The 24,785-nt window shown below is 44.9% G+C and overlaps 1 protein-coding gene across 1 annotated transcript in view; it reads left to right on the top strand.

The window, feature by feature from the left end:
• LOC106573283 (neural-cadherin) overlaps window positions 1-23,812 on the top strand; it is a 100,536-nt gene extending 76,724 nt beyond the window's left edge. Inside the window, exons 25-33 of the mRNA XM_045697139.1 lie at window positions 98-225; window positions 563-686; window positions 1,425-1,605; window positions 2,006-2,172; window positions 8,291-8,555; window positions 9,397-9,586; window positions 14,235-14,485; window positions 21,850-22,004; window positions 22,716-23,812. Of these exons, the coding sequence (XP_045553095.1) occupies window positions 98-225; window positions 563-686; window positions 1,425-1,605; window positions 2,006-2,172; window positions 8,291-8,555; window positions 9,397-9,586; window positions 14,235-14,485; window positions 21,850-22,004; window positions 22,716-23,363 (2,109 nt within the window). The 3' untranslated portion in view covers window positions 23,364-23,812. The remainder of the gene's footprint in view (window positions 1-97; window positions 226-562; window positions 687-1,424; window positions 1,606-2,005; window positions 2,173-8,290; window positions 8,556-9,396; window positions 9,587-14,234; window positions 14,486-21,849; window positions 22,005-22,715) is intronic.
• Window positions 23,813-24,785: the final 973 nt, after the last annotated feature.

Below are 24,785 nucleotides of genomic sequence, written 5' to 3'. Positions count from 1 at the left end.
TCCTGAAAACACACATTCTTCCATGTTCTTACCTGTATATGTATGTTTGTGTGTGTGCAGAGATTGTTACCTTCCTCTTCATCTCTTGGGTTTTCAGGAAGTACGTTTCACCCTGGATCGCTGCTCCAGTGCCATTGTCATGGAGACGGAGGGCGTGGACAGCTGGGCCATGACCGAGGACCGCTCTTCTTGTGAAGTCAGAGGAGTCACGCCCAATAGGGACAGGTACTGTCCTGCTCAGAATCCCACCCCTCTGACATCACACCAATCACACCTGCCAGCCAGTCAAGGCATTGCCGATGGCCAAAATAGTTCCTCTGAAAGGCATTAAAAGATCTACGAACATATATCCATCTACCATGCATACTCCAATTCTTGTAGCAGCCACTGTGTCATCCAGTGGTGGTTACAATTAAGATAAGGTACTACACAGATGAGTTGACATGAGTGAGTGGTGTGATTCTGGAAGGATGGATGGATGGATGAAACAAAGAAATGGACAGACAGATTAATGGTTTTAATGGACAGGCATTGACAATGACGTGTCTCCTCTTTTCCACAGGTACCTGAATGGGAGTCAGGTGTTGCAGCTGGGTGGTGTCAACGAAAACGTGTCCTATGAGTATCCCCAGCTACAGCACAAGCACTTCACCGGATGTCTGCGCAACCTGGTTGTGGATAGTGCGGTAAGACACAAAAGTCTAGCACTCTCCCCTAACACCCCAACAACAACAAGTTTACCTCTCTAACTCAATCTCGGCTCTGGACACTGCATTTTATTTCTTACATTTTCTCACTCCTTGACCTGTCTAGTTGACTCGCTAGGTTTCATTAAGACATGAGCTCAAGAGGAATATCAATTTGAGCTCAAGGCTAAGCTGGGAGTATCTTCTAAATGCTGACGTCTTTCACTCATCATATTCCCCTTTAAATCAAATCAAATCAACTTGTATTAGTCACATGCGCCGAATACAACAGTTTCACCTTACAGTGAAATGCTTACTTACGAGCCCCTAACCAACAATGCAGTTTAAAAAAATATATATATATACATAAAGAAAAATAAGTCAGGTTCTCTTAGTGCCTTAATGTCAGACAGGTTATATGTACTGGCGGGATGTATTCTCCTTTGTTATTTATCTCCTTTATGCCTATGACCTTCTCTCATCTTTACTTTATGCTTCAGAAAGGGATGTATTGTGCATTATTGAGGTTAGACTGAAAACCTCAGGCCATCACTCTCTCTCTCTTATTCATTTCTCTCTCGCCTTAATTTTTTTACTTTCTTTCTCTTTCTTCCTCTCTCTTCTCTCTCCCCCCACATCTCTCTTTCTCCCTCTCTCTCTCTCTCTCTCCCACTCACCCTCCTTCTGTCTCTCCCTCATTCCTTCACCCCCCCTGCCTCTCTTCCCTCTCTGCTCCAGCTCTATGACCTTGGTTATCCCTCTGAGTCCTCCAGCAGTGCCCCAGGCTGCTCTCTGACTGATGGGAACTGTGTGAACATGGGTGTACCAGTCTGTGGGGCCAGGGGGCGCTGTAACGGGCAGTGGGACTCCTTCCGCTGCCAGTGTGGGCCCGGTTACACAGGGATCCACTGTGAAGACGGTACGTCCTTAGAGAATATACAGTCGGGTTAGGACAGGTGTTGTCTGTGGGTATCAAAAGGTGTAGAGTGGACTGTATTACATAGTAGAAACCTAATATGGGATGTAATTTTTTCCCCAACAAGATCAAAATGCCATGGCTTTGCATTATAGGCTTAACCTATAATAACATTAAACTTTTTTTTTATTGCTCTTGTGGAATGGAAATTTGTCTTAAGGCTTTCAATGCATGGCTCACACACAATATAACTATGTTTGGCTTCTGTCACATATGTGAATTGTCTTGAATTGGCTACTGAGTCCACACAGTAGACGGTACAGTATAAATAATACATCATGAATAATATACTGTAGTTGAAGCCCTCATGGCAGCTCTATGTTTTTCTCTCTTCAACTGACAGAAGTCCCAGAGTTCTCCTTCGATGGGAGGAGCCATGTCCAGTACCAGGTGGGCTGGTCTCTCCCGGCCCGTCACACCAGCGTGCAGCTCCAGGTGCGAACCCACGTCCCCAGCGGTGTCCTCCTCAGCCTCCTCTCCCAGGAGCAGAATGAATACTTGAGTCTGGAGGTGAGTCATCGACACTCTGCCTGCAGAGAGGCACTTTAATTGGCTCCTGCTGTAGCCTGCTCCTCAACGTTGTTATTACGTTGCCTGAATGACTGTCATGATGGGTCGACATTTTCGACAATGATGGAGTGAGTAATGGCGGGCTTGGAAGACAGGAAGTGGGTACTGAGTGGGCCTCTGAGTGACTGAGTTCTGTATGTGTGTTCGGAGTGTACTTGTATTGCCTTTGGGTTGTTTTGAGATGCGCCTATGGAACATCGCAGCACAGTATTCAGGATTATTTTACTGTCTGTCTAGTTTTAAGCACATCCTTCCTTCAGTATTAGGGTCTAGGGAAGTGGGTAGCTGTTATTAGTTGGATGTAAGAGCTTTCTTAAGTGGAAAGGTCCAATTCTGTCTTTTCTTCTTCAAGCTCTTATAGGAGACTTTTTCAGCGTATTGCTAGACTTGTGTACCCAATTTGAACTGGAAAATATGAAGTGGCATATACAATCAACCTAGATTACCTAGAGTATTTGCTACTTCACAAGGCTCTTCTCTGTCTGGCTTAACCAGGAAAATAGAACACCATTTCTGAGTGTGAATACCATTTCTGTAGAAATAGGATGTTAGGGTTAAAGGAGCCTTCGGCCTCTTTGAGTGACAGTGTGTCCACAGCACCAGCTAGAGACTGCTCGGCTAGCGTCTGTCATTCAAGAACACCTACCCACACAGGTCAGCTGTTTCCACTCTCATCCTACTGTAGCTTCCTCATGACAAACCAGGTTGACAGAGCAAGTGTCAGAGAGAGCACCAGCATGCAGTCACACTGCTATAGCTCCCTTCTGAGTGTCTGAGTCAGTGAAGTAGCAACCCCCCTCTAGCCTTTTCTCCTCACCAGCCCCATACATACCAGTACAAATAAACTGAGGAAAGGATTGGGGCTCTGTAAGATCTCAGCAGCAAATGTAAGTAGGTTATATAAGGTACCTCTGTGAACAATCTCTCAGAATTGAGTAGTATAAAACGCTTGTTTTTTGTCCGAAAGCAAGCTACTCTGTCTGAAGCTGTCTCAGACCCCCCCGAGAGACACTTGAGTGTGGATCCAGACAACAAGTCTCTCAGAACCTCAGCCTCTCTTGTTTGTTCTGATGGGTAGGAAGGGATGGAGAGGGAGGAGGGATCTGAATGAATAACAAGACATTCACAAGGTTACTGGGGGCTGCTGCAGAAAAGTGTGAGAGTTAGGCCTCGGAAACCTTTTTCACCTCTTGTTTTTTATTTCACCTTTATTTAACTAGATAGGCCAGTTGAGAACAAGTTCTCATTTGCAACTGCGACCTGGCCAAGATAAAGCAAAGCAGTGCGACAAAAACAACAACACGGAGTTACACATGGGATAAACAAACGTACAGTCAATAACACAATAGAAAAATCTATATACAGTGTGTGCAAGTGTCATAAGATTAGGGAGGTAAGGCAATAAATAGGCCATAGTGGCGAAATAATTACAATTTATAGTGGCTTAGTTGGTAGAGCATGGTGTTTGCAACGCCAGGGTTGTGGGTTCGATTCCCACGGGGGACCAGTATGAAAAAATAAAATAAAAATAAAAATTTATGAAATGTATTCACTACTGTAAGTCGCTCTGGATAAGAGCGTCTGCTAAATGACTTAAATGTAATTAACACTGGAGTGATAGATGTGCAGATGATGATGTGCAAGTAGAGATACTGGGGTGCAAAAGAGCAAAAATAAATAACAGTATGGGGATGAGGTAGTTGGGTGGGCTATTTACAGATGGGCTGTGTACAGGTGCAGTGATCGGTAAGCTGCTCTGACAGCTGATGCTTAAAGTTAGTGAAGGAGATATGTCTCCAGCTTCAGTGATTTTTCCAATCCGTTCCAGTCATTGGCAGCAGAGAACTAGAAGGAAAGGCGGCCAGAGGAGGAATTGGCTTTGGGGGTGACCAGTGAAATATACCTGCTGGAGCGCGTGCTACAGGTGGGTGTTGCTATGGTTACCAGTGAGCTGAGATAAGACGGGGCTTTACCTAGCAAAGACTTATAGATGACCTGGAGCCAGTGGGTTTGGCGACGAATATGAAGTGAGGGCCAGCCAACAAGAGCATACAGGCCGCAGTGGTGCGTAGTATATGGGGCTTTGGTGGCAAAACGGATTGCACTGTGATAGACTACATCCAATTTGCTGAGTAGAGTGTTGGAGGCTATTTTGTAAATGACATCACCGAAGTCAAGGATCGGGAAGATAGTCAGTTTTACGAGAGTGTGTTTGGCAGCATGAGTGAAGGAGGCTTTGTTGCAAAATAGGAAACCGATTCTAGATTTAATTTTGGATTGGAGATGATTAATGTGAGTCTGGAAGGAGAGTTTACAGTCTAAGCAGACACCTAGGTATTTGTAGTTGTCCACATATTCTAAGTCAGAACCATCCAGAGTAGTGATGCTGGTCGGGCGGGCGAGTGCGGGCAGCGATCGGTTAAAGAGCATGCATTTAGTTTTACTAGCATTTAAGAGCAGTTGGAGGCCACGGAAGGAGTGTTGTATGCCATTGAAGCTCGTCTGGAGGTTTGTTAACGCAGTGTCCGAAGAAGGGCCAGAAGTATACAGAATGGTGTCGTCTGCGTAGAGGTGGATCAGAGAATCACCAGCAGCAAGAGCGACATCATTGACGTATACAGAGAAAAGAGTCGGCCCGAGAATTGAACCCTGTGGCACCCCCATAGGTCCGGACAACAGGCCCTCCGATTTGACACACTGAACTCTATCTGAGAAGTAGTTAGTGAACCAGGCAAGGCAGTCATTTGAGAAACCAAGGCTGTTGAGTCTGCCGAAAAGAATGCGGTGATTGACGAAAGCCTTGGCACAGTACTGTCTTTTATCGATGGCGGTTATGATATTGTTTAGGACCTTGAGCGTGGCTGAGATGCACCCATGACCAGCTCGGAAACCAGATTGCATTGTGGAGAAGGTACGGTGGGATTCGAAATGGTCGGTGATCTGTTTGTTAACTTGGCTTTCGAAGACTTTAGAAAGGCAGGGCAGGATAGATATAGGTCTGTAACAGTTTGGGTTTAGATTGTCTCCCCCTTCGAAGACGGGAATGACCTCGGCAGCTTTCCAATCTTTAGGGATCTCAGACGATACGAAAGAGAGGTTGAACAGGCTAGTAATAGTGGTTGAAACAATTGCGGCGGAAACTTTTAGAAAGAGAGGGTCCAGATTGTCTAGCCCAGCTGATTTGTAGGGGTCCAGATTTTGCAGCTCTTCCAGAACATCAGCTATCTGGATTTGTGTGAAGGAGAAGCAGGGGGGGTCTTGGGAAAGTTGCTGTGGGGTGGGTGGGGGGGTGCAGAGCTGTTGGCCAGGGTAGGGGTAGCCAAGTGGAAAGCATGACCAGCCGTAGAAAAATGCTTATTGAAATTCGCGATTATCGTAGATTTATCGGTGGTGACAGTGTTTCCTAGCCTCAGTGCAGTGGGCAGCTTGGTGGAGGTGCTCTTATTCTCCATGGACTTTACAGTGTCCCATAACTTTTTAGAATTTGTGCTACAGGATGCAAATTTCTGTTTGAAAAAGCTAGCCTTTGCTTTCCTAACTGACTGTGTATATTTGTTCCTAAGTTCCTTGAAAAGTTGCATATCGCGGGGGCTATTCGATGCAAATGGAGTACGCCACAGGAAGTTTTTGTGCTGGTCAAGGGCAGTCAAGTCTGGAGTGAACCAAGGACTATATCTGTTCTTAGTTCTACATTTTTGGAATCTGGCATGCTTTTTTAAGATGGTGAGGAAAGCACTTTTAAAGAATAACCAGGCATCCTCTACTGACGGGATGAGGTCAATATCCTTCCAGGATACCCGGGCCAGGTCGATTAGAAAGGCCTGCTCGCTGAAGTGTTTTAGGGAGCATTTGACAGTGATGAGGGATGGTCATTTGACGGCGGACCCATTACGGAGGCAGGCAATGAGGCAGTGATCGCTGACATCCTGGTTGTAGACAGCAGAGGTGTATTTAGAGGGCAGGTTGGTCAGGATGATATCTATGAGGGTGCCCGTATTTACGTATTTAGGGTTGTACCTGGTTGTACCTTGTACCTAAGCATCTAGCTTAGATTGTAGGACGGCCGGGGTGATAAGCATTTACCAGTTTAGGTCACCTAACAGTACGAACTCTGAAGATAAATGGGGGGCAATCAATTCACATATGGTATCCAGGGCACAGCTGGGGGCTGAGGGGGGTCTATAACAAGCAGCAACAGTGAGAGACTTATTTCTGGAAAGGTGGATTTTTAAAAGTAGAAGCTCAAATTGTTTGGGCACAGACCTGGATAGCATGACAGAACACTGAAAACTATCTCTGCAGTAGATTGCAACTCCACCCCCTTTGGCAGTTCTATCTTGCCGTAAAATGTTCTAGTTGTGGATGGAAATTTCAGAATTTTTGGTGGCCTTCCTAAGCCAGGGTTCAGACACGGCTAGGACATCAGGGTTGGCTGAGTGTGATAAAGCAGTGAATGAAACAAACTTAGGGAGGAGGCTTCTGATGTTAACATGCATGACACCGAGGCTTTTACGGTTATAGAAGTCAACAAATGATAGTGCCTGGGGAATAGGTGTGGTACTGGGGGCTACAGGGCCTGGGTTAACTTCTACATCACCAGATGAACATGGGAGGAGTTGGATAAGGGTACGGCTAAAGGCTATAAGAACTGGTCGTCTAGTGCGTAGGGAACAGAGAGTAAAAGGAGCAGATTTCTGGGCGTGGTAGAATAGATTCAGGGCATAATGTACAGACAAGGGTATGGTAGGATGTGAGTACAGTGGAGGTAAACCTAGGTGTTGAGTGACGATGAGAGAGGTTTCGTCTCTGGAGGCACCAGTTAAGCCATTTGAGGTCTCCGCATGTGTGTGGGGTGGGACAAAGAGCTATCTAAGGCATTTTGAGCAGGACTGAGGGCTCTACAGTGAAATAAAACAATAAGAACTAGCCAAGACCGCAGTAGACAAGGCATATTGACATTAGTGAGAGGCATAAAGCAATCACAGGTGTTGATATGGAGAGCTAAGACAACAACGGGTAAATGGCGATGAATGGGCAGAGCGGGTCAGTTAGGTACATACAGGACCTGAGTTCGAGGCTGGGGCCAACAGATAAACAAAATGAGGTACCGTATTATTGAAAATGTCCATAGGGCATAAGCTGTGTAGCCTAGTGATCATAGGGTCCAATGAGCAGTAATAGGTGAGTCAGGGAGCCGTATTCGATGACAAAAACATGTTATTTTATGTTCACATAATGGAACCCTTGAAAGTGTTTTCCAACCCACCGGGTTGCATTATTCTGTTGAGTGTTAGCGAAAAGGTGGAAACCAATGCTTATAACCCTCATCGCTTATTGAGATGCTTTTTATTTATCTCCCTATGAAGGGTTTTAAAATTAAAATAGAAAAAGGTTTACTTGTGAAAACATTGACAGTTTTTACTTTGTAGTAAAGTGTTTGTACTGCTTAGCGATGCTGAAAATGTATTGCTAGTGTTCTCATGGTCGGATTCTGTATAACGTTGGGATTAATTGGGCTCATTGTCATATGGTTGCCTAGGCTGCAAGCAATTAGATGCATTGTTGGGAGCCTATATATCTGCTGACAGGGGGGGTGGAAGGGGCTTGATAGATGGGGGGGTTAATCGGTTCGTAGTGTGGCAGGGGGGAATAGAATGTTGGCATTATGCTCTTATGACCATGCTGAGGGAGCAATAGTTCAAACATTCTGAGCTGTCATGCTGCATACATTAAAACACAGTATTTAATTATCTCAGCCCCACGGTTTCCAATTAAGGGATGGACACACAAGTACAAGCTGCAGTTATAGCAGGCAGCAGCCCCTCCCAGCCCCATCTCCAGCCCAGTATGTTTGTTCAGGCTTAGCTGCTGTGGATAATTGTTGTCTGTGAGATTCTCCTTCTGGGCTGAGTTAAGTAATGTCCGTGTCAGTTTTGTAAAGTTTAAATATTAAGTACAATGGTCTTAATTGAATGTTTGACATTTTAATGGTGCGATCTGTGATTTTTACAGCAGTTTTGGTTCATTTCAATTGATTGATATGCACTGTATATTTCAGGTGTTTCAGGGGCTACTGGCTGTCTTTTACAACCTGGGTGACAGACGCTACAACCTCACGCTGCCCTTCCAACGCCTTGACAACGGAGAATGGCACGAGGTGGAGCTGGATCGTCATGGCAAAGAGTTCACCCTTCGATTGGATGGTGGCGGCGGGAGGCAAGAGGTCACAGCCGCTCCTGGGACTAGTCAGGAGATAGTCATCGATCAAACAGTGGTGATGCTGGGAAACACTTTCCCTTCAGGAAACAACCACAGCTTCTTAGGTATGGTGCTGGTACTGCCATCTGGTACTGCCCCCTGGTACTGACCACTAATATTATCCACCTAATTTCACACTGGCATTTCCCACTAGTTGTTACTGCCAGAGGACCACGAGGGAAGATAAATGCTTGGACAAATGAACAAACAAATTAAAGTGGTATAAAATCATGTATTATCTGTGTGTGATTGGCAGCACAAGACTGATGCACCATTGTGTTTCACCAATCTAAATCACTGAGGTGAATGATTCCTTAGCTACCCCCGCCTTCCTATCGCAAATGGTTTTAGATCTAGACTCTGAGGAGGTCGGCTATGGATTTGGGGCTGAGGCAGATGAAGTGTGAAGGACTTGATTCAGGAGCAGGGATGTGTCTGTATAAATGATTCAGAAGCAGGGAGGTGTCTGTATAAATGATTCAGGAGCAGGGATGTGTCTGCATAAATGATTCAGGAGCAGGAATGTGTTTGTATAAATGATTCAGGAGCAGGGATGTGTCAGTATAAATTATTAAGGAGCAGGGATGTGTCTGTATAAATGATGTGTTACACATCCTTCCCAGAGGATGGCGAGACAACCAAACAAAGTAAATATCCTTTGAAACAAAGGGCTGCACTGACAGCTAAGCCCCGGGCTATATATGTGTGTGTGTGTGTGTGTGTGTGTGTGTGTGTGTGTGTGTGTGTGTGTGTGTGTGTGTGTGTGTGTGTGTGTGTGTGTGTGCGTTTCCGTCGCTTCATGAAACTTACTTTAAAGGTTTTGCCTCAGGCATAGTGTGTATGTCTCTGAATGTCACTATGTTGCTGTGTCTCATCTCTCTTTCCCTCTCTGTGTTTTTCCACCAGGGTGTCTGCGAGATCTGAGGCTGAACGGGAGGCCCATGCCCATGGCAAAGCAGCCCTCCATGGGGTCCAAGGGCCTCCAGGTGGTCACATCCCAGGGGGTATCCCCAGGTTGCCCCTCAGACGCCTGCAGGAAACACCAGTGCTCTCCCCCCTTCATATGTGTGGACCTCTGGAGGAAACACGAGTGCAGGTACTAAATTACGGCTGGAAATCTTGTCAGGAAAAACTCTGGGCCCTAGGCTATAAGCTATAATGGCGCTGTAGTGGAGCTGGAGGGAGTAGCGGCTGTTGTATGGGCTCCTGACCAATTCTGCTATTTTGTGTCTTTTTTTGCACTGATCTTAACTTTTTTGGTACATAATGTTTCCACCATCGTTTCCTATGACTGAAAAAAGCTTCTGGACATCAGCTGTCAATAACCTCGATTTGGACAAGGACTTCTACTTCAATGAGTTGGAGGCGAAAGACATATTGATTATCCTGAACCAGGCTGAAATCCCTGACACTCAAAGAAGAAGGAGACGGTGCTATAGAGGCCGGCGTGCAGGACACCTGACAAGACTGAAATCCGTTTGACCTCATTTCTACCAGCATGTCACCTGTGCCACTAGAGGCGAAAAAACTCTAGATCACCTTTACTCCACACACAGAGATGCGTACAAAGCTCTCCCTCACCATCCATTTGGCAAATCTGACCATAGCTCTATCCTCCTGATTCCTGTTTACAAGTAAAAACTTTAACAGGAAATACCAGTGACGCGCTCAACATGGAAGTGGTCCGATGACCAGACTGGAATATGTTCCGGGATTCATAGGATTCATCCGATGGCATTGAAGAGTTTAACACATCAGTCACCGGCTTCATTAAAAAGGGCATCGACAACATCGATCATACGTACAAACTCCAACCAGAAGCTATGGATTACAGGCAACATCCTCACTGAACTAAAGACTAGAGATGCCACTTTCAAGGAGCGGGACACTAATCAGGACGCTTATAAGACATCCCCTATGCCCTCCGACAAAACATCCAACAGGCAAGAAGTCAATACAGGACCAAGATCGAATCCTACTACACCAGCTCTGATGCTTGTCAGATGTGTCAGGGCTTGCAAACTATCATGGATTACAACGGGAAACCCAACCGTGACTTGTCCTGTGACGCTGGCCTACCAGAAGAGCTAAATAGCTCCTATGCTTGCTTTGAGGGTAGCAACACTGAAGCATGCATGAGAGCACCAGCTGTTCTGGATAACTGTTTGATCAAGCTCTCTGTAGCCGATGTGAGTAAGACATAAACACAGGTTAACATAACATTCACAACGCCGCAGGGCCAGATGGATTACCGGGATGCGTACTCAGAGCAGGCGCTGACCAGCTGGCAAGAGTCTTCACTGACATTTTCAACCACTCCCTGACCCAGTCTGTAATACCTGTTTCAAGCAGACCACTATAGTCCCTGCGCCCAAGAACGCCAAGGTAACCTGTCTAAATGACTATCGTCCCGTAGCACTCACGTCTGTAGCCATGAAATGCTTTGAAATGCTGATCAGCGGTCATGGCTCATATCAACAGCATCATTCCAGATACCCTGGACACACTTCAATTCGCATACTGCCCCAAGAGATCCACAGGTGACGCAATCTCTGTTACACGCCACGGTGTCCTTTCCCATGTGGACAAAAGGAAGACCTACGTGAGAATGTTGTTCATTTATTAGAGCTCACTGTTCAAAACCATAGTCCTCTCCAAGCTCAACACTAAACTAAGGACCCTGGGATGAAACAGAGGACCCTCTCTCTGGATTCAGATTCAGGACTTCCTGACGGGCCGCCCCAGGTGGTGTGGATAGGCAACAACACATCCACCACGCTGACCCTCAAACATGGGGGACCATCAGGGGTGCGTGCTTAGTCCCCTCCTGTACTCCCTTTTCACCCATGACTGCGTGGCCACATACCACTCCAACACCATTATTAAGTTTGCTGACAACACAACGGTGGTAGGCCTGATTACCGATGACTATGAGACAGCCTACAAGGAGGAGGTCAGAGAACTGGAAGCGTGGTGCCAGGACAACAACCTCTCCCACAACGTCGGCAAGACAAAGGAGCTGATCATGGACTACAGGAAATGGAGGGACGAGCACAGCCCCATCCACATCAACGGGGCTGTAGTGGGGCAGGTCAAGCTTCAAGTTCCTCTGTGTCCACATCAGTAAGGAAATATCATGGTCCAAACACACCAACACAGTCGTGAAGAGGGCACGACAATGCACATTACCCCCCATGAGGCTGCACCATTGAGAGCATCTTGACTGGCTGCACCACCACTTGGTATGGCAACTACTTGGCATCCGACCATAAAACGCTACAGGGGATAGTGTGTACGCCCCAGTACATCACTGGGGTCGAGCTCCTTGCCATCCAGGACTTCTATACCAGGCGGTGTCAGAGGAAGTCCCTAAAAATTGTCAAAGCCACCCAAGTCTCTGTTCTCTCTGCTACAGCATGGCAAGAGGTACCGATGCACAGAGTCTGGAACCAACATGACCCTGAACAGCTAGGTATTAACTATCTGCATTGACCCTTTTCGCCCTAACTAATTTGACTTATCACATACGCTTCTGTTGCTGTTTATTATCTATCCTGTTGCCTAGTCACTTTATCCCTACCTATATATACATACACTACAAGACTAAAAGTATGTGGACACCTCTTCGTTGAACATCTCATTCCAAAATCATGGGCATTAATATGGCGTTGGTCCCCCTTTTGCTGCTATAACAGCCTTCACTCTTCTGGAAAGGCTTTCCACTAGATGTTGGAACATTGCTGCGGGGACTTGCGTTCATTCAGTCACGAGCATTACTGAGGTCGGGCACTGATGTTTGGCGATTAGGCATGGCTCGCAGTCGGCATTCTAATTCATCCCAAAGGTGTTTGATGGGGTTGAGGTCAGGGCTCTGTGCAGGCCAATCAAGTTCTTCTTCGCCGATCTCGACAAACCATTTTTGTATGGACCTTGCTTTGTGCACGGGAGCATTGTCATGCTGAAACAGGAAAGGGGCCTTCCCCAAACTGTTACCACAAAGTTGGAAGCACAGAATTGTCTAGAATGTCATTGTATGCTGTAGCGTTAAGATTTCCCTTCACTGGAACTAAGGGGCCTAGCCCAAACCATGAAAAACAGCCCCAGACCATTATTCCTCCTCCACCAAACTTTACAGTTGGCACTATGCATTCGGGCAGGTAGCGTTCTCCTGGTATTCGCCAAACCCAGATTAGTCCGTCGGACTGCCAGATGGTGAAGCATGAGTCATCACTCCAGATAACGCATTTCCACTGCTCCTAAGTACAATGGCGGCAAGCTTTACACCACTCCAGCCGACACTTGGCATTGTGCATGGTGATCTCAGGCTTGTGTACGGCTGCTCGGCCATGGAAACCCATTTCATGAAGCTCCTGATGAATAGCTGATGCTGCTTCCAGAGGCAGTTCGGAACTCGTAGTGAGTGTTGTAACTGAAGACAGACGATTTTTATGCACTACACACTTCAGCCCTAGGCGGTCATGTTCTGTGTGCTTGTGTGGCCTACCACTTCGTGGCTGAGCCGTTGTTGATCCTAGATATTTCCACTTCAAAATAACAGATGACGGGTAGCTCTAGCAGGGAAGAAATTTGACAAACTGACTTGTTGGAAAGTTGGCATCCTATGACGGTACCACGTTGAAAGTCACTGAGCTCTTAAGTAAGACCATTCTACTGCCAATGTTGATGAATGGAGATTGCATGGCTGTGTGCTCGATTTTATACACCTGTCAGCAAGGGGTGTGGCTGAAATAGCCGAATCCACTAATTTGAAAGGGTGTCCATGTAAGGGTGTCAATATACTATATAGCCAAGTTATCATTACTCTGTGTATTTAATCTCTGCATTGTTGGGAAGGGCCCGTAAGTAAGCAATTCACTGTTAGTCTACACCTGTTGTTTCAGAATTCTATGACAAATACAATTTCCAAAGCTTTCGCAGCATTAAGATTATCGTCATAACCTTAACTCAGAATGAAGTTAACTAAAAATAAAAAGTTACCTAAGTGTTTGCAATTGTTACAAACAAGTGAAGGATTAAAATGTCTGTAATGTTTGCCTCAATGTGTTTCATGATGTGTGACAACATGTGCGCAATGATGTGCCCAATCTATGATTTTGTGCATAATTATTGGGTAAGAGTAATAAGCTGCCTCAATAGCCTATTTGCAGCCGTAGGTGGTAATATCTCGCCTGATCCGTCATCAGTACTGTGGAATAATTCTAATGTTAAGGTAAGATTTGAATGGAGAAAGCTGATTCAAGAACAGGGCTGCTTTTCTTTAGATCCTATCAGTATCGACACATGGCTTAACGACGCACTTAGAGAACCCCCCCCCTGCAATGACTCAGCTCTTTTGAGAATCCTAGCGGTGTGTCAACCTGAGGAAATAAAGCTAACCGTAGTGACAGGGAGTGTCTAAGCTGCCAGCGTCTTTAAACTCCCCTGGACTCCAGTGTTTCCTGTCGTCCCTAGCTGGGATCAGAGCATGTGAAACATCTCTGAGGCCTTTCATCACCATGGGATGTCCACTCGGGGGTACTTAGTAGCCAGTTTCCACATCATCTCCCGATGTCCTCAGACATAGTTGAAAGTCGAATACTGACTTGTATCACGGGTGACCTGGCTGAGATTTTCACAGTGCCAGGACGGCTATTCCTATCCCTTATAATTAAAAGTTATTTCCATCCAGTTCAGGTGAATGAATCACACTCTCCACAACCTCGTCCTTATTTGCATCTCCACAGGTGCCCCCCTGGTTACATGACGAAGGAGAATGACTCGAGTAAGGTGTGCGTCTACACGCTGTGCGTCAGCAGGCCCTGTCGCCACGGCACCTGTGTGGCCCACTCGCCTGCCAAGTACTCGTGTCACTGCTCGGAGGGCTACCGTGGGCGCCACTGTGAGGTCTCTCTGACGCTCTACCACAACAACGACAACAACACTCTGAGCCTCAGCTCTGCGTTTGCCATCAGTATCTGTGTCCTGGCCTTCCTAGGTAACTATATGGACTACGTTGTCTACTACCTGTGGTGAAAATGCCATCTTTCATCTTTATTCTCTGATTTGGTTTCATCTGGTTTTGGTTGTGGGTGGGTTTTCACAAATGTTCACTGAGTGTACAAGACATTAGAAACAACATTTCCATGACATGACCAGGTGAATCCAGGTAAAAGCTATGATCCCTTATTGATGGTAACTGGTAAATTCACTTAAATCAGTGTAGATGAAGGGGAGGTGACAGTTTAAAGAAGGATTTTTAAGTCTTGACACAATTGACACATGGATTGTGTTTGTGTGCCATTCAGAGGGTGAATGGTCAAGACAAAATATTTAAGTGCCCTCGAACAGGGTATCGTAGTAGGTGCCAGGTGCACTGGTTTGAGTGTGTCAAGAACTGCAACGCTGCTGGGCAGCATCCCTATGGGATTTTTAGGGAGAGTTTGAAATTGGGATAATTTGCTCTGGACATTGGCATTTCATGGCTTATGACGTATTGATATGCTATCTGGGGGGCCGTCCTCCAAACATGTTTTTATTTTTGAGGGGTTGGGGGACCCCAAAGCTTGTGCCCCCCCCCCCCATTGCGTGGGCTTGTGAGCTACGCCAGAGATTTTAACCCAATAATGGTTGAATTGAAGAAGTTTATGATGCCTATCAATCATTGTTTTTGCAACCAGTGGACAGCCAGTGAAAAATGCACTCTTGCAACAGCTATATAGTGCGGATCCCAGCCTATGTAATAAAGGTTTGAGGCAGTTACTCCCTTCTAAACTCTATGGTATTGTGTGGTATACTCCATACTGTCAAAAAGGAGTTTGATTTAAGGCCACGAGTGGTGTTTTTAAGCTCAATCTAATTCATGGTGATTAAAAAATATGTATCCATATGCCTAACCTCATGCACCATAGACTTATACGGCTGAAAAGTATCAACATTTTAAAGTGTCACCAACAAAAAGGTAAACAATAGGCCAATAACTAATGCAGCATATAACAGACATTTTTTAGATGCAAACAGTACTTTTCAGTAGTGCTCAAAGCATGCCATTCCATGAGAGCAACATTTATTTTTCAACTCAAAGCAATTAGCCCAACCAGTCCTCCATGACAACAAAATCATAATCAGTAATAAGTCCTTCGTTTTGGGGTTATTCTCAGGTAAAACAATTTGGCTAATCTATATTCCCATATTTCCATTTATTTTTCTTGAAGATCAAGAGCTATTAAATGAATTGTAATGACTGGAAATCTGACAGACTGGTTTTTAATGTAAAGATAGAGCCTAATCATATTATTATTTGTAGTAGAAAGCAATGGGCTAGAACAAGCCTACATAACCAACCCATAAAGTAAAATGCAACATTCATTTATGGGTAATTCAAAAGTGATGTTACTGATTACAATTTTGGACGGGTAACTAGTAACTTTAATGATTATATTTAGAAAGTAACCTACCCAACCTTGCTGGATACGCAGATTTCTAGTTCTAAAAACTGGAAGCTTCAATCGGTGAGGTGTGTCTACCAGAGGAGGCTGGTGGGAGGAGCTATAAGAGGACAGGCTCATTGTAATGGCTGGAATAGAATTAATGTAACGGTATAAAACACAACAAAGATCTGGAAACCACATGTTTGACTCCGTTCCATTTATTCCATTCCAGCCATTACAGTGAGCCCATCCTCCTATAGCTCTTCCCACCAGCCTCCTCTGGTGTCTACCTGGTAATAGGTTCTTGCAGTACCCAAAACCATCTGTGATTTTATTTGGCCATAGGGAAAAGAGCTACTGCGTAAATACTGCAATGTGGATTTGGTGGAATTGAGCCCCAAGTGTTCTTAGTATGGATCTCAGGAGCTGTGAGTGGCCTCAGTCAGTGGGGCTGCATGGGTCCTGGCTAGAAACATTAATTTTGATAACTCTATGAGCCACAATAAAACCCCCAAAGCTTTCGCTGAGTTACAGTTCAAAAAAGTTTGGGGGCCCCTCAGTCATGCCCTCCTTTATTTTGTCTTTCTTGAATTCAGACTTTTATTTGTCATCCTCCTTTCCCTTACTTTTTTATCTCGTCTGTTTGTCATTCCAGTCCTGTTACGTCCGTTTATGTCAGATTTGATCTCTCTCTTCTATTTCTTTGTCATTTACTTTCTCCTACCGTTTTCATCTAAATGTGTCCATGTTTGCTGCTGACACATAGTAAGCTGTGTTGGTGTGTCCAGTGCAGCGGGCTATCTCTCCATAGAGCTACTTGTATACAGTTTATGAGTCTCTCTATCAAAAACAGAGTTATAAATTGGTCTGACGATTCAACACACAGTCTCTGCTACCTCTATAACTGATTCAACAGCACAATACCTCCCCGGGGCATGTAGCTGGTGTATTGCAACAGCCACATGAGGTACAGATCAAATGCTATACTTCAATATTTGATATGATAATTACAAAGATAACAAACGGAGGCCTTGGCATCATTCACGGACATTCATGTGTTGAATATGTAAATGAAACTGCATGTTGCAGTCATCTAAGCTACCTAGTAGTTACTCTAGTTCCTGGAATTTATAATCTGCACTCAAACCTTTGACCTTTTGAATTAGGCGAATTCCTGAATATATCAAAATGGAAATGGGAGGTCACCAAGAGTTTATATGAACTTTTCTTGAATCATCTCTGTGATGGGAAATACAGTTCAGTAGCTAGCAACACCTTCTGTCTCTAACATGACTCAGGCTACAGTTCTTAGACCGGGCTGTCTGTAACCGGATACTGCGGTTGGAGGTCCTTTGATAACTGTTAAAGTTTTAAGTTGTTCTCCTACTTGAAGTCATAACTGAGGGAGCGAGTCAGCATCAGACAAGGCTTGTTGGAGATGACAGAGGTGTCTGTGTGTGTGTGTGTGTGTGTGTGTGTGTGTGTGTGTGTGTGTGTGTGTGTGTGTGTGTGTGTGTGTGTGTGTGTGTGTGTGTGTGTGTGTGTGTGTGCGCAAGTGACAAACAAACGCCTGGACAAAAAGTCACAGACAACACACATCCCCCACAACACACTGAGGCGGGCTGACGGCCTGCTGCTAAATTCAACTGGAACTCTCCGTCTTTTCTCCTCTGCCTCAAACTCCAATAAAAGTTTAAGTGATCATCCATAATTCAGATTTACATAACCCATCACAGACTGGCTGATTGCCAAGTTCAACATTTGCCACTGACAGAACCAGAGACAGGCAAAATTTGCCATCTAAGTATGCTTCATTAGCCATACTTAGGCATACTTACCCACTTGTTGAATGGGTTTCAAATTCAGCAATGAACAACTTTATTGTCCATTACATTGACATTTTTACTGTATGTGTCATTGGATTTGATATTCAATGAAGAGGACATTTCCTTTCCATATAGAATGGATGTAAATAGTTGTTAAAGTGACTGTGTTTTTGTACTAGAACATACTTTTCTTAATAAAACCTCACAACATTTCCCTTCTCTCATCTGTCTTTGTCTTGTCCTTTGTTTCTCCTTTCATATTTTCACTCCATGTTATATGTTGTGTAATATCATTTACTTTCTGACATGTCATCATACATTTTTCCATCTAGCTATACACTGAGTGTACAAAACATAAAAAAACGCCTTCCTAATATTGAGTTGCACCCCCTTTTGCCCTCAGAACAGCCTTAATTTGGCAGGGCATGGACTCTACAAGATGTTGAAAGCATTCCACAGGGATGCTGGCCCATGTTGACTCCAATGCTTCCCACAGGTGTGTCAAGTTGGCTGGATGTCCTTTAGGTTATGGACCATTCTTGGAAATTGTCGAGCGTGAAAAACCCAGAGGCGTTGCAGTTCTTGACACAAACCAGTGCACCTGGCAGCTACTACCATACCCCGTTCAAAGGCTCTTAAATCTTTTGTCTGTAGCCATGAAATGCTTTGAAATGCTCATGTCTGTAGCCATGAAATGCTTTGAAATGTTCACGTCTGTAGCCATGAAATGCTTTGAAAGGCTTGTCATGGCTCACATCAGCACCATTATCCCAGAAACCCTAGACTCACTCCAATTTGCATACCGCACCAACAGAGCCACAGATTTTGCAATCTCTATTGCACTCCACACTGCCCTTTCCCACCTGGACAAAAGGAACACCTATGTGAGAATGCTGTTCATTGACTACAGCTCAGCGTTCAACACCATAGTGCCCTCAAAGCTCATCACTGAGCTAAGGACCCTGGGACTAAACACCTCCCTCTGCAACTGGATCCTGGACTTCCTGAAGGGCCGCCACCAGGTGGTAAGGGTCCACCACGCTGATCCTCAACACTGGGGGCCCTCAGTGGTGCGTGCTCAGTCCCCTCCTGTACTCCCTGTTCACTCATGACTGCACGGCCAGGCACGACTCCAACACCATCATAAAGTTTGCTGATGACACAACGGTGGTAGGCCTGATCACCGACAACAATGAGACAGCATATAGGGAGGAGGTCAGAGGCCTGGCCGTGTGGTGCAAGGACAACAACCTCTCCCTCAATGTGAGCAAGACAAAGGAGATGATTGTGGACTACAGGAAAAAGTACGCCCCCAAAGTACGCCCCCATTCTCATCGATGGGGCTGCAGTGGAGCAGGTTGAGAGTTTCAAGTTCCTTGGCGTCCACATCACCAACAAACTAACACACAATGACATATTGACTCTGTACCAGTACCCCTTATATATAGCCCCGCTATTGTTTTTTACTGCTACTCTTTAATTATTTGTCGTTCTATCTCTTACTTCTTTTGGGGGTATTTTCTTAAAACTGCATTGTTGGTTAAGGGCTTGTAAGTAAGCATTTCACTGTAAGGTCTACACCTGTTGTATTCGGCGCATGTGACAAATAACATTTGATTTGATTTGAAAGGCACACATACCAAATCCATGTCTCAAGGCTTAAAAATCCTTCTTTAAACATTAAACCTAACATCCCAAGACCCCCATGTTTGGTGGCTAACCTCAAAGCAGCATCATGGAAAATGGATAGGAGCTGTGTTTGTTCTCCAGCCTGAGTTAATATATTTAGAGATGTAACAACACCAGCACTGCCACTGATCGTCGTGTGTGTGTGTGTGTGTGTGTGTGTGTGTGTGTGTGTGTGTGTGTGTGTGTTTGTTTGTGGACACTTGTCTGTCATGTCCTTGTCTGTCATGTCCTTGTCCTTATCTGTCCGTGTCTGTATCTGTGAATCGTCAAGCGTGTGTGTGTCACAGGAGGCTGCTGAGGGGAGGAGGGGGCATAATAATGTTGGGAATAGAGTGAATGCTATCGAACACGTTTTTGATACCATTCCATGTATTCCGTTCCAGCCATTACTATGAGCCATCCTCCCCAATTCAGGTGCCACTGGCCGCCTGTGGTGTGTGTGTGTTCGTCCTTCTGTGTGCATGTTTGTGTGTGTGTGTGTTCGTCTGACTCTGTGTGTGTGATAAAGCACCACTGCTGGGCGTGTTGACTAATTGGCCCGTAGAGGTGTGTTTGTGTGTTTGATGTGAGGTTCAGGTGATTGGAGGTGTGTGTGGATAAAAAGGAAAATGGTAAGCACTGTGGAGGTGGTAATATTGTGGCTGAGGGGGAGTTCTGAGACCTGCTGGGATCCCAGCTCATCTGGATTCCATCGTGTTTCTCTGGGTCTGTACGGCACAGTGGAGGGCATGCAGCAAGGTTAGCTGATCAATAGAACCTGACAATAAACCTACCTCCAGCACACACCGAGTAGGCATAGCTGGAGGTCTACCTTTCCACTTGTTGCAGTCAGTGTTAGCTGGTTCCAGATCTGTTTGTGCTCTCTTGCCAACTCCTATGATCCTGTGGCCATTGTCATGCTACAATTACCATAGAAGTTGGCAAGAGAGCACAAAATGATCTGGAACCAGGCTAAAATCAATGTTAGGAAGAGTCCGATAACTTTCTGGTGCATCATGATGGCCCTGGATGATAGAGATATAATCATATAGAATATAAATATTTAACGACTTATGGGTGCCTTGAGTAGAGACAAATAATTAAAAGTCAAATTCCAGCCACAGACAGTGAGTAATATTCAAACCCCAATTATATGAAATGTATTTTTGCTGATTTTGAAAACCTATTCAGTTGAGTGACCTTGATGAGTGTCATATGTGTTCAGTAAACCATTACTTAATTCCAGTGTAACTGCTGCAATGTACCCCTCAATTATTAAATGGATGAACCGATGCGTCCAAACCAAAACGCGATAGAAAACGTACCCGTTCTGATGCATCACCTTTAGTGTGAGAGATAAAAGCCGTACAGAGTCAAAAGAGACATGGAGAATGAAGGAAAGAAACACAAAGAGACTAACAAGAATGAGCGAAAGATGGAGAGAATGAGACAGATAAAGAAAGGAGAAAGGAAGCGAGAGGGAGATGGCAGACAGTAGAAGAAATATTGGTAGAGATTAATGGATTTTAAAGGTCAGCGCAGCATACTGTATAATTCAACACATAGATGTGATTGATGTCAGTGCTCTAGCAGCATTCACACAATGCTATTACAACATTCCTACAACGCTCTCTCGATATTCCTGGGAGCTCTGGCCACAGTGGCTTTGGCTTGGACATGCAGATTGTTGGTTTTGTGAAGAGAAGTGTAAAGGTTGTCGTCTTTGAAATAGGATAGAAAATACAGGAGAACGTGGTGTCTCAGTCTCTGTTGCTTTGTCCTATAGCTCCAGGTCCTCATCGATGTTGATAAGGACAGACTGACTGGATTATTGCATAGAACAATGTGGTGGCAATTTACTCTGCCTATCCACAAGGATCATACGTCTTTACTGTTTTTTTTACAAAGAAAGACCGGTTTAGAGGTATTGGGTATCCGAGTTACTGTATGGGTGGATGTATGGTGGCCATTTTGGTGTCAGAAATATTTTCTAGAGCCTGGGGCTGGTCTAGTGGGTTGTGCTGCTGCAGCACATATAACATACGTGTCGGCATGATATTGAATGCCACTGCCCCCAGTCTGTCCATCTATCTATATATCTTTTTCCACCTCGCTCGAGGCCTATAAGTGGACTACAATGGATTTTTTTTACACAGGCAGCCCAATTCTTTTCCCACTAGTCTTTTGACTAGTCAGATTGACTAATAGTGCTGCATGTGTCAACGCAGCCAATGTGGTGCACAAAATGTGGGTATCTGGTTCTCTCCCCTCCAATCCAAGCTTCACTATCCGTTTCATTTAATATCATTGCACACTCTGTCTAGGACACTGCAATTTTTTCTGTACATTGTTAACTGATAGAACATTGGGTGAAACCTTCTACCCCTCTCCCCCGGTCCGCTGTCCACCTCCCAACGTGCTCTCTGTCCCCCCCCCAGTGCTGATGCTGGGCCTGTCCCTCTACTCCTGCTGGAGGAGACACAAGGGCCTGAAGGAGGGCGTCTACCACGTCTCCGCACACCACGGAGAATGGGAGGACATCCGAGAGAACGTGCTCAACTATGACGAGGAGGGTGGAGGGGAGCAGGACCAGGTACAGATACAGACTCTGAATCCCAGTATGTCCTTCAACACAACTACCATTATCTCTCCATAACCACTACAATACAGAATATAGTAGAATACAACTTGATCGATTCCCTTAGGGAAATTAGGATCACAACTCACAGGCACAGGAGAAACCATACAAACCATAGATAAACAAACTGTTTATAAACCAAGCAAGGCGTGGGAAGATTCACAGAGTCACAGTTTACATAGTGAGTGTTCGTCTGGCAGCTCTACCAAACCAGGTGGACTGGTGTTGGTAGAGGCTTGGAAATTAACACCGAAAGAACCACCCTAGCAGAATCATTAGGAAAATGATGTCAGAGACCAATACTCCTTAATAATGCCTCTATTTGCTTTAATAGCACTTTTTTCCCACTGCAATTAGATAATTAATTACAAGGCCAATCAATGGGACTGTTGCTGCCAACGTTGCCACTTAGGCCTCATGCTTTTTTCTTAGGTAGAATAAAAAATCCTCTCCAGTCAAAAGCACAGCAGACTGGAATATTTCATAGTCAAATATTATTATAAATTCAGGTCCTGCTGTTGAGTGTTTTCTTTGTCTATTAATCTCTTCGTTTTTATAAGCAGCTCATCTCTAAACAACTCTCTCTAATCTTCTTCATCTCTCTTTCTCTCTCCCTCTCTGTCTTTGTCTCTCCCTTTCTATCTCTTTCCCTCTCTCACTCTCCAGAATGCCTTCAACATGGTGGAGTTACAGAGGTCTCTGCGGCCCAGTCCAGCCCAGTCACTGTGGTACAGCTACCCACAATGCATCATCTCCTACCCTCAGACGACCAAGCCGCCAGACACGAAGAATGGGACCAAACCAAAAGGACCAAATGGACCCAAAAACGGCAGCACAGCAATCGCCCTGCGCCTGGCCCACCCTCCGTCCGGGTCAGCCACCCTCACCTCTCCCATTGCAATGCGGCGTTCCCACAAGTCCCTGTCCTTCTCCAGTCAGGACCTGGCCCGCTACCTGTGTGAGGTCATCAGGGACACGGACCGCTCCCCGGGGGACAACCCCGGCTACATGACCTCACTGCGTCCCCTGTCCAATAAGGCGCAGCGTGGTAGGCTGGCCGTGCGCTCGCTCAGCTCCCTCAGCGATGAAGGTCAGGGGTCAGAGGTTAGGGTTCAGGGGGGTCAGGAGAGCCTGGAGCGTCAGAGATCCCAGAGCCCACGGCTGGACAGGCTCAAAGCCCTGCGAGCTGTTGCCAGTGAACTCAGAGTGGACGGTGCTGTGGACTCTGCTGCCGCCAAGAGCACAGAGGGACAGAAGGACAAAGTGAAGGATAGAGAGTGCAGGGCGCAGCCCAACTGTGAGAAGAGCGGATGAGACTGGAGTCAGAATACAAAAGATTGGAATTCACACTTGGATACTGAGTTCAAGGATATAAAGGAGAGGACGTTCAAAGGCAGCATCTCAAAAATTGGAAGTTGTGAAATGTTTATATCGATTGATCCAATGATGGTGTTGGGGGAAAAACCAAAGGAGAAGAAATATTTAAGAAATGTACATTTCTGATTTGTGACCCCTTTGAAAAGTATTATATGGGCGGATTGTGGCAAAAATGTGACGCTTTAACTTGATATTATATATTTTACAAACAATCTGGAAAAGTAGAACCTTTTTCTTGGCAATGCCCTGTATATACTCCATATGGAAAGCACCTTTTGACCCTTTGGTAACACCAAAATTGCATTCATTTTGAACAGAAAGCCTCACAAAAACATATGTAAAAGAAGGCAAAAGTATTTGTTGATCATTATCGTAATATAAATTCTGTGAAGAAAAAAAATATTTGTTTGTTTTGATTTGATTCTATTTAAATAAATATCTTTGATAATATTTTAGTTATGAAATTGTTTCCTTAAAGAAATACCAACATATTTTGGAATTTATGTTAGTGATAATATAAGCCAATTACTATCTTCTTTTTTTGATCAAATTTATTTTTTTCACCATCCGATTTTCTTTATCAAAAGCTATGCTGGGTAAATGCATGCCTGTATTCCTCAGCAAGTTAAGTACCTCAATACAGACTTGTTATGCTCTACCTCTTATTTATTGATTCATAACGGCGTCTAAATATTATATGCTACTAAAACCCACTTGTCTAGACTGGAAAGCGTTTGGGTTGAGAACCAGGACCAGTATGTCCCAATATCTTGACTGTGACTACCTCAATCCCCTGCTTATTGTCTCTCAAACTCATCATCAACCATGAACAGGGGCTGTTGACCTGGGTTACAACTCTGAAATTCAGCTGAAAAAGATGCTAGCATTGCTATAAAAGGAAGCATAGAGTCCAACACAACATGGATAAAGTAAGAACCCAGCAAACACAACCACCACACAACGTCACCTTCAACGTTGTGGGACTTAATGTGCCATTGCCCCAAGGGTTTGAAAAGGAATCCAATGTCCAACATGTGACTCTAGCAGCTAGCAACAAGCTACAGTATATTAAAATATGATGATGATTATGATAATAGGGCGGCAGGTAGCCTGGTAGTTAGAGTGTTGCGCCAGTTACCAAAAGGTTACTAGATCGAATCCCCGAGCTGACAAGGTAAAAATCTGTTGTTCTGCCCCTGAACAAGGCAGTTAAGCCACTGTTCCTAGGCCGTCATTGTAAATAAGAATTTGTTCTTAAGTGGCTTGCCTAGTTAAATACATTTAAAAAAAATTAAAATGATAACGATGAGCTCATTTCTGCTCCATAATTAATCCTTCATGTCCTGTACCCAAACCTTG

Source organism: Salmo salar, chromosome ssa16 (genome assembly GCF_905237065.1).
Source record: "Salmo salar chromosome ssa16, Ssal_v3.1, whole genome shotgun sequence".
Lineage (NCBI taxonomy): Eukaryota > Metazoa > Chordata > Actinopteri > Salmoniformes > Salmonidae > Salmo > Salmo salar.
This window is presented reverse-complemented; position numbering and strand designations above follow the sequence as displayed.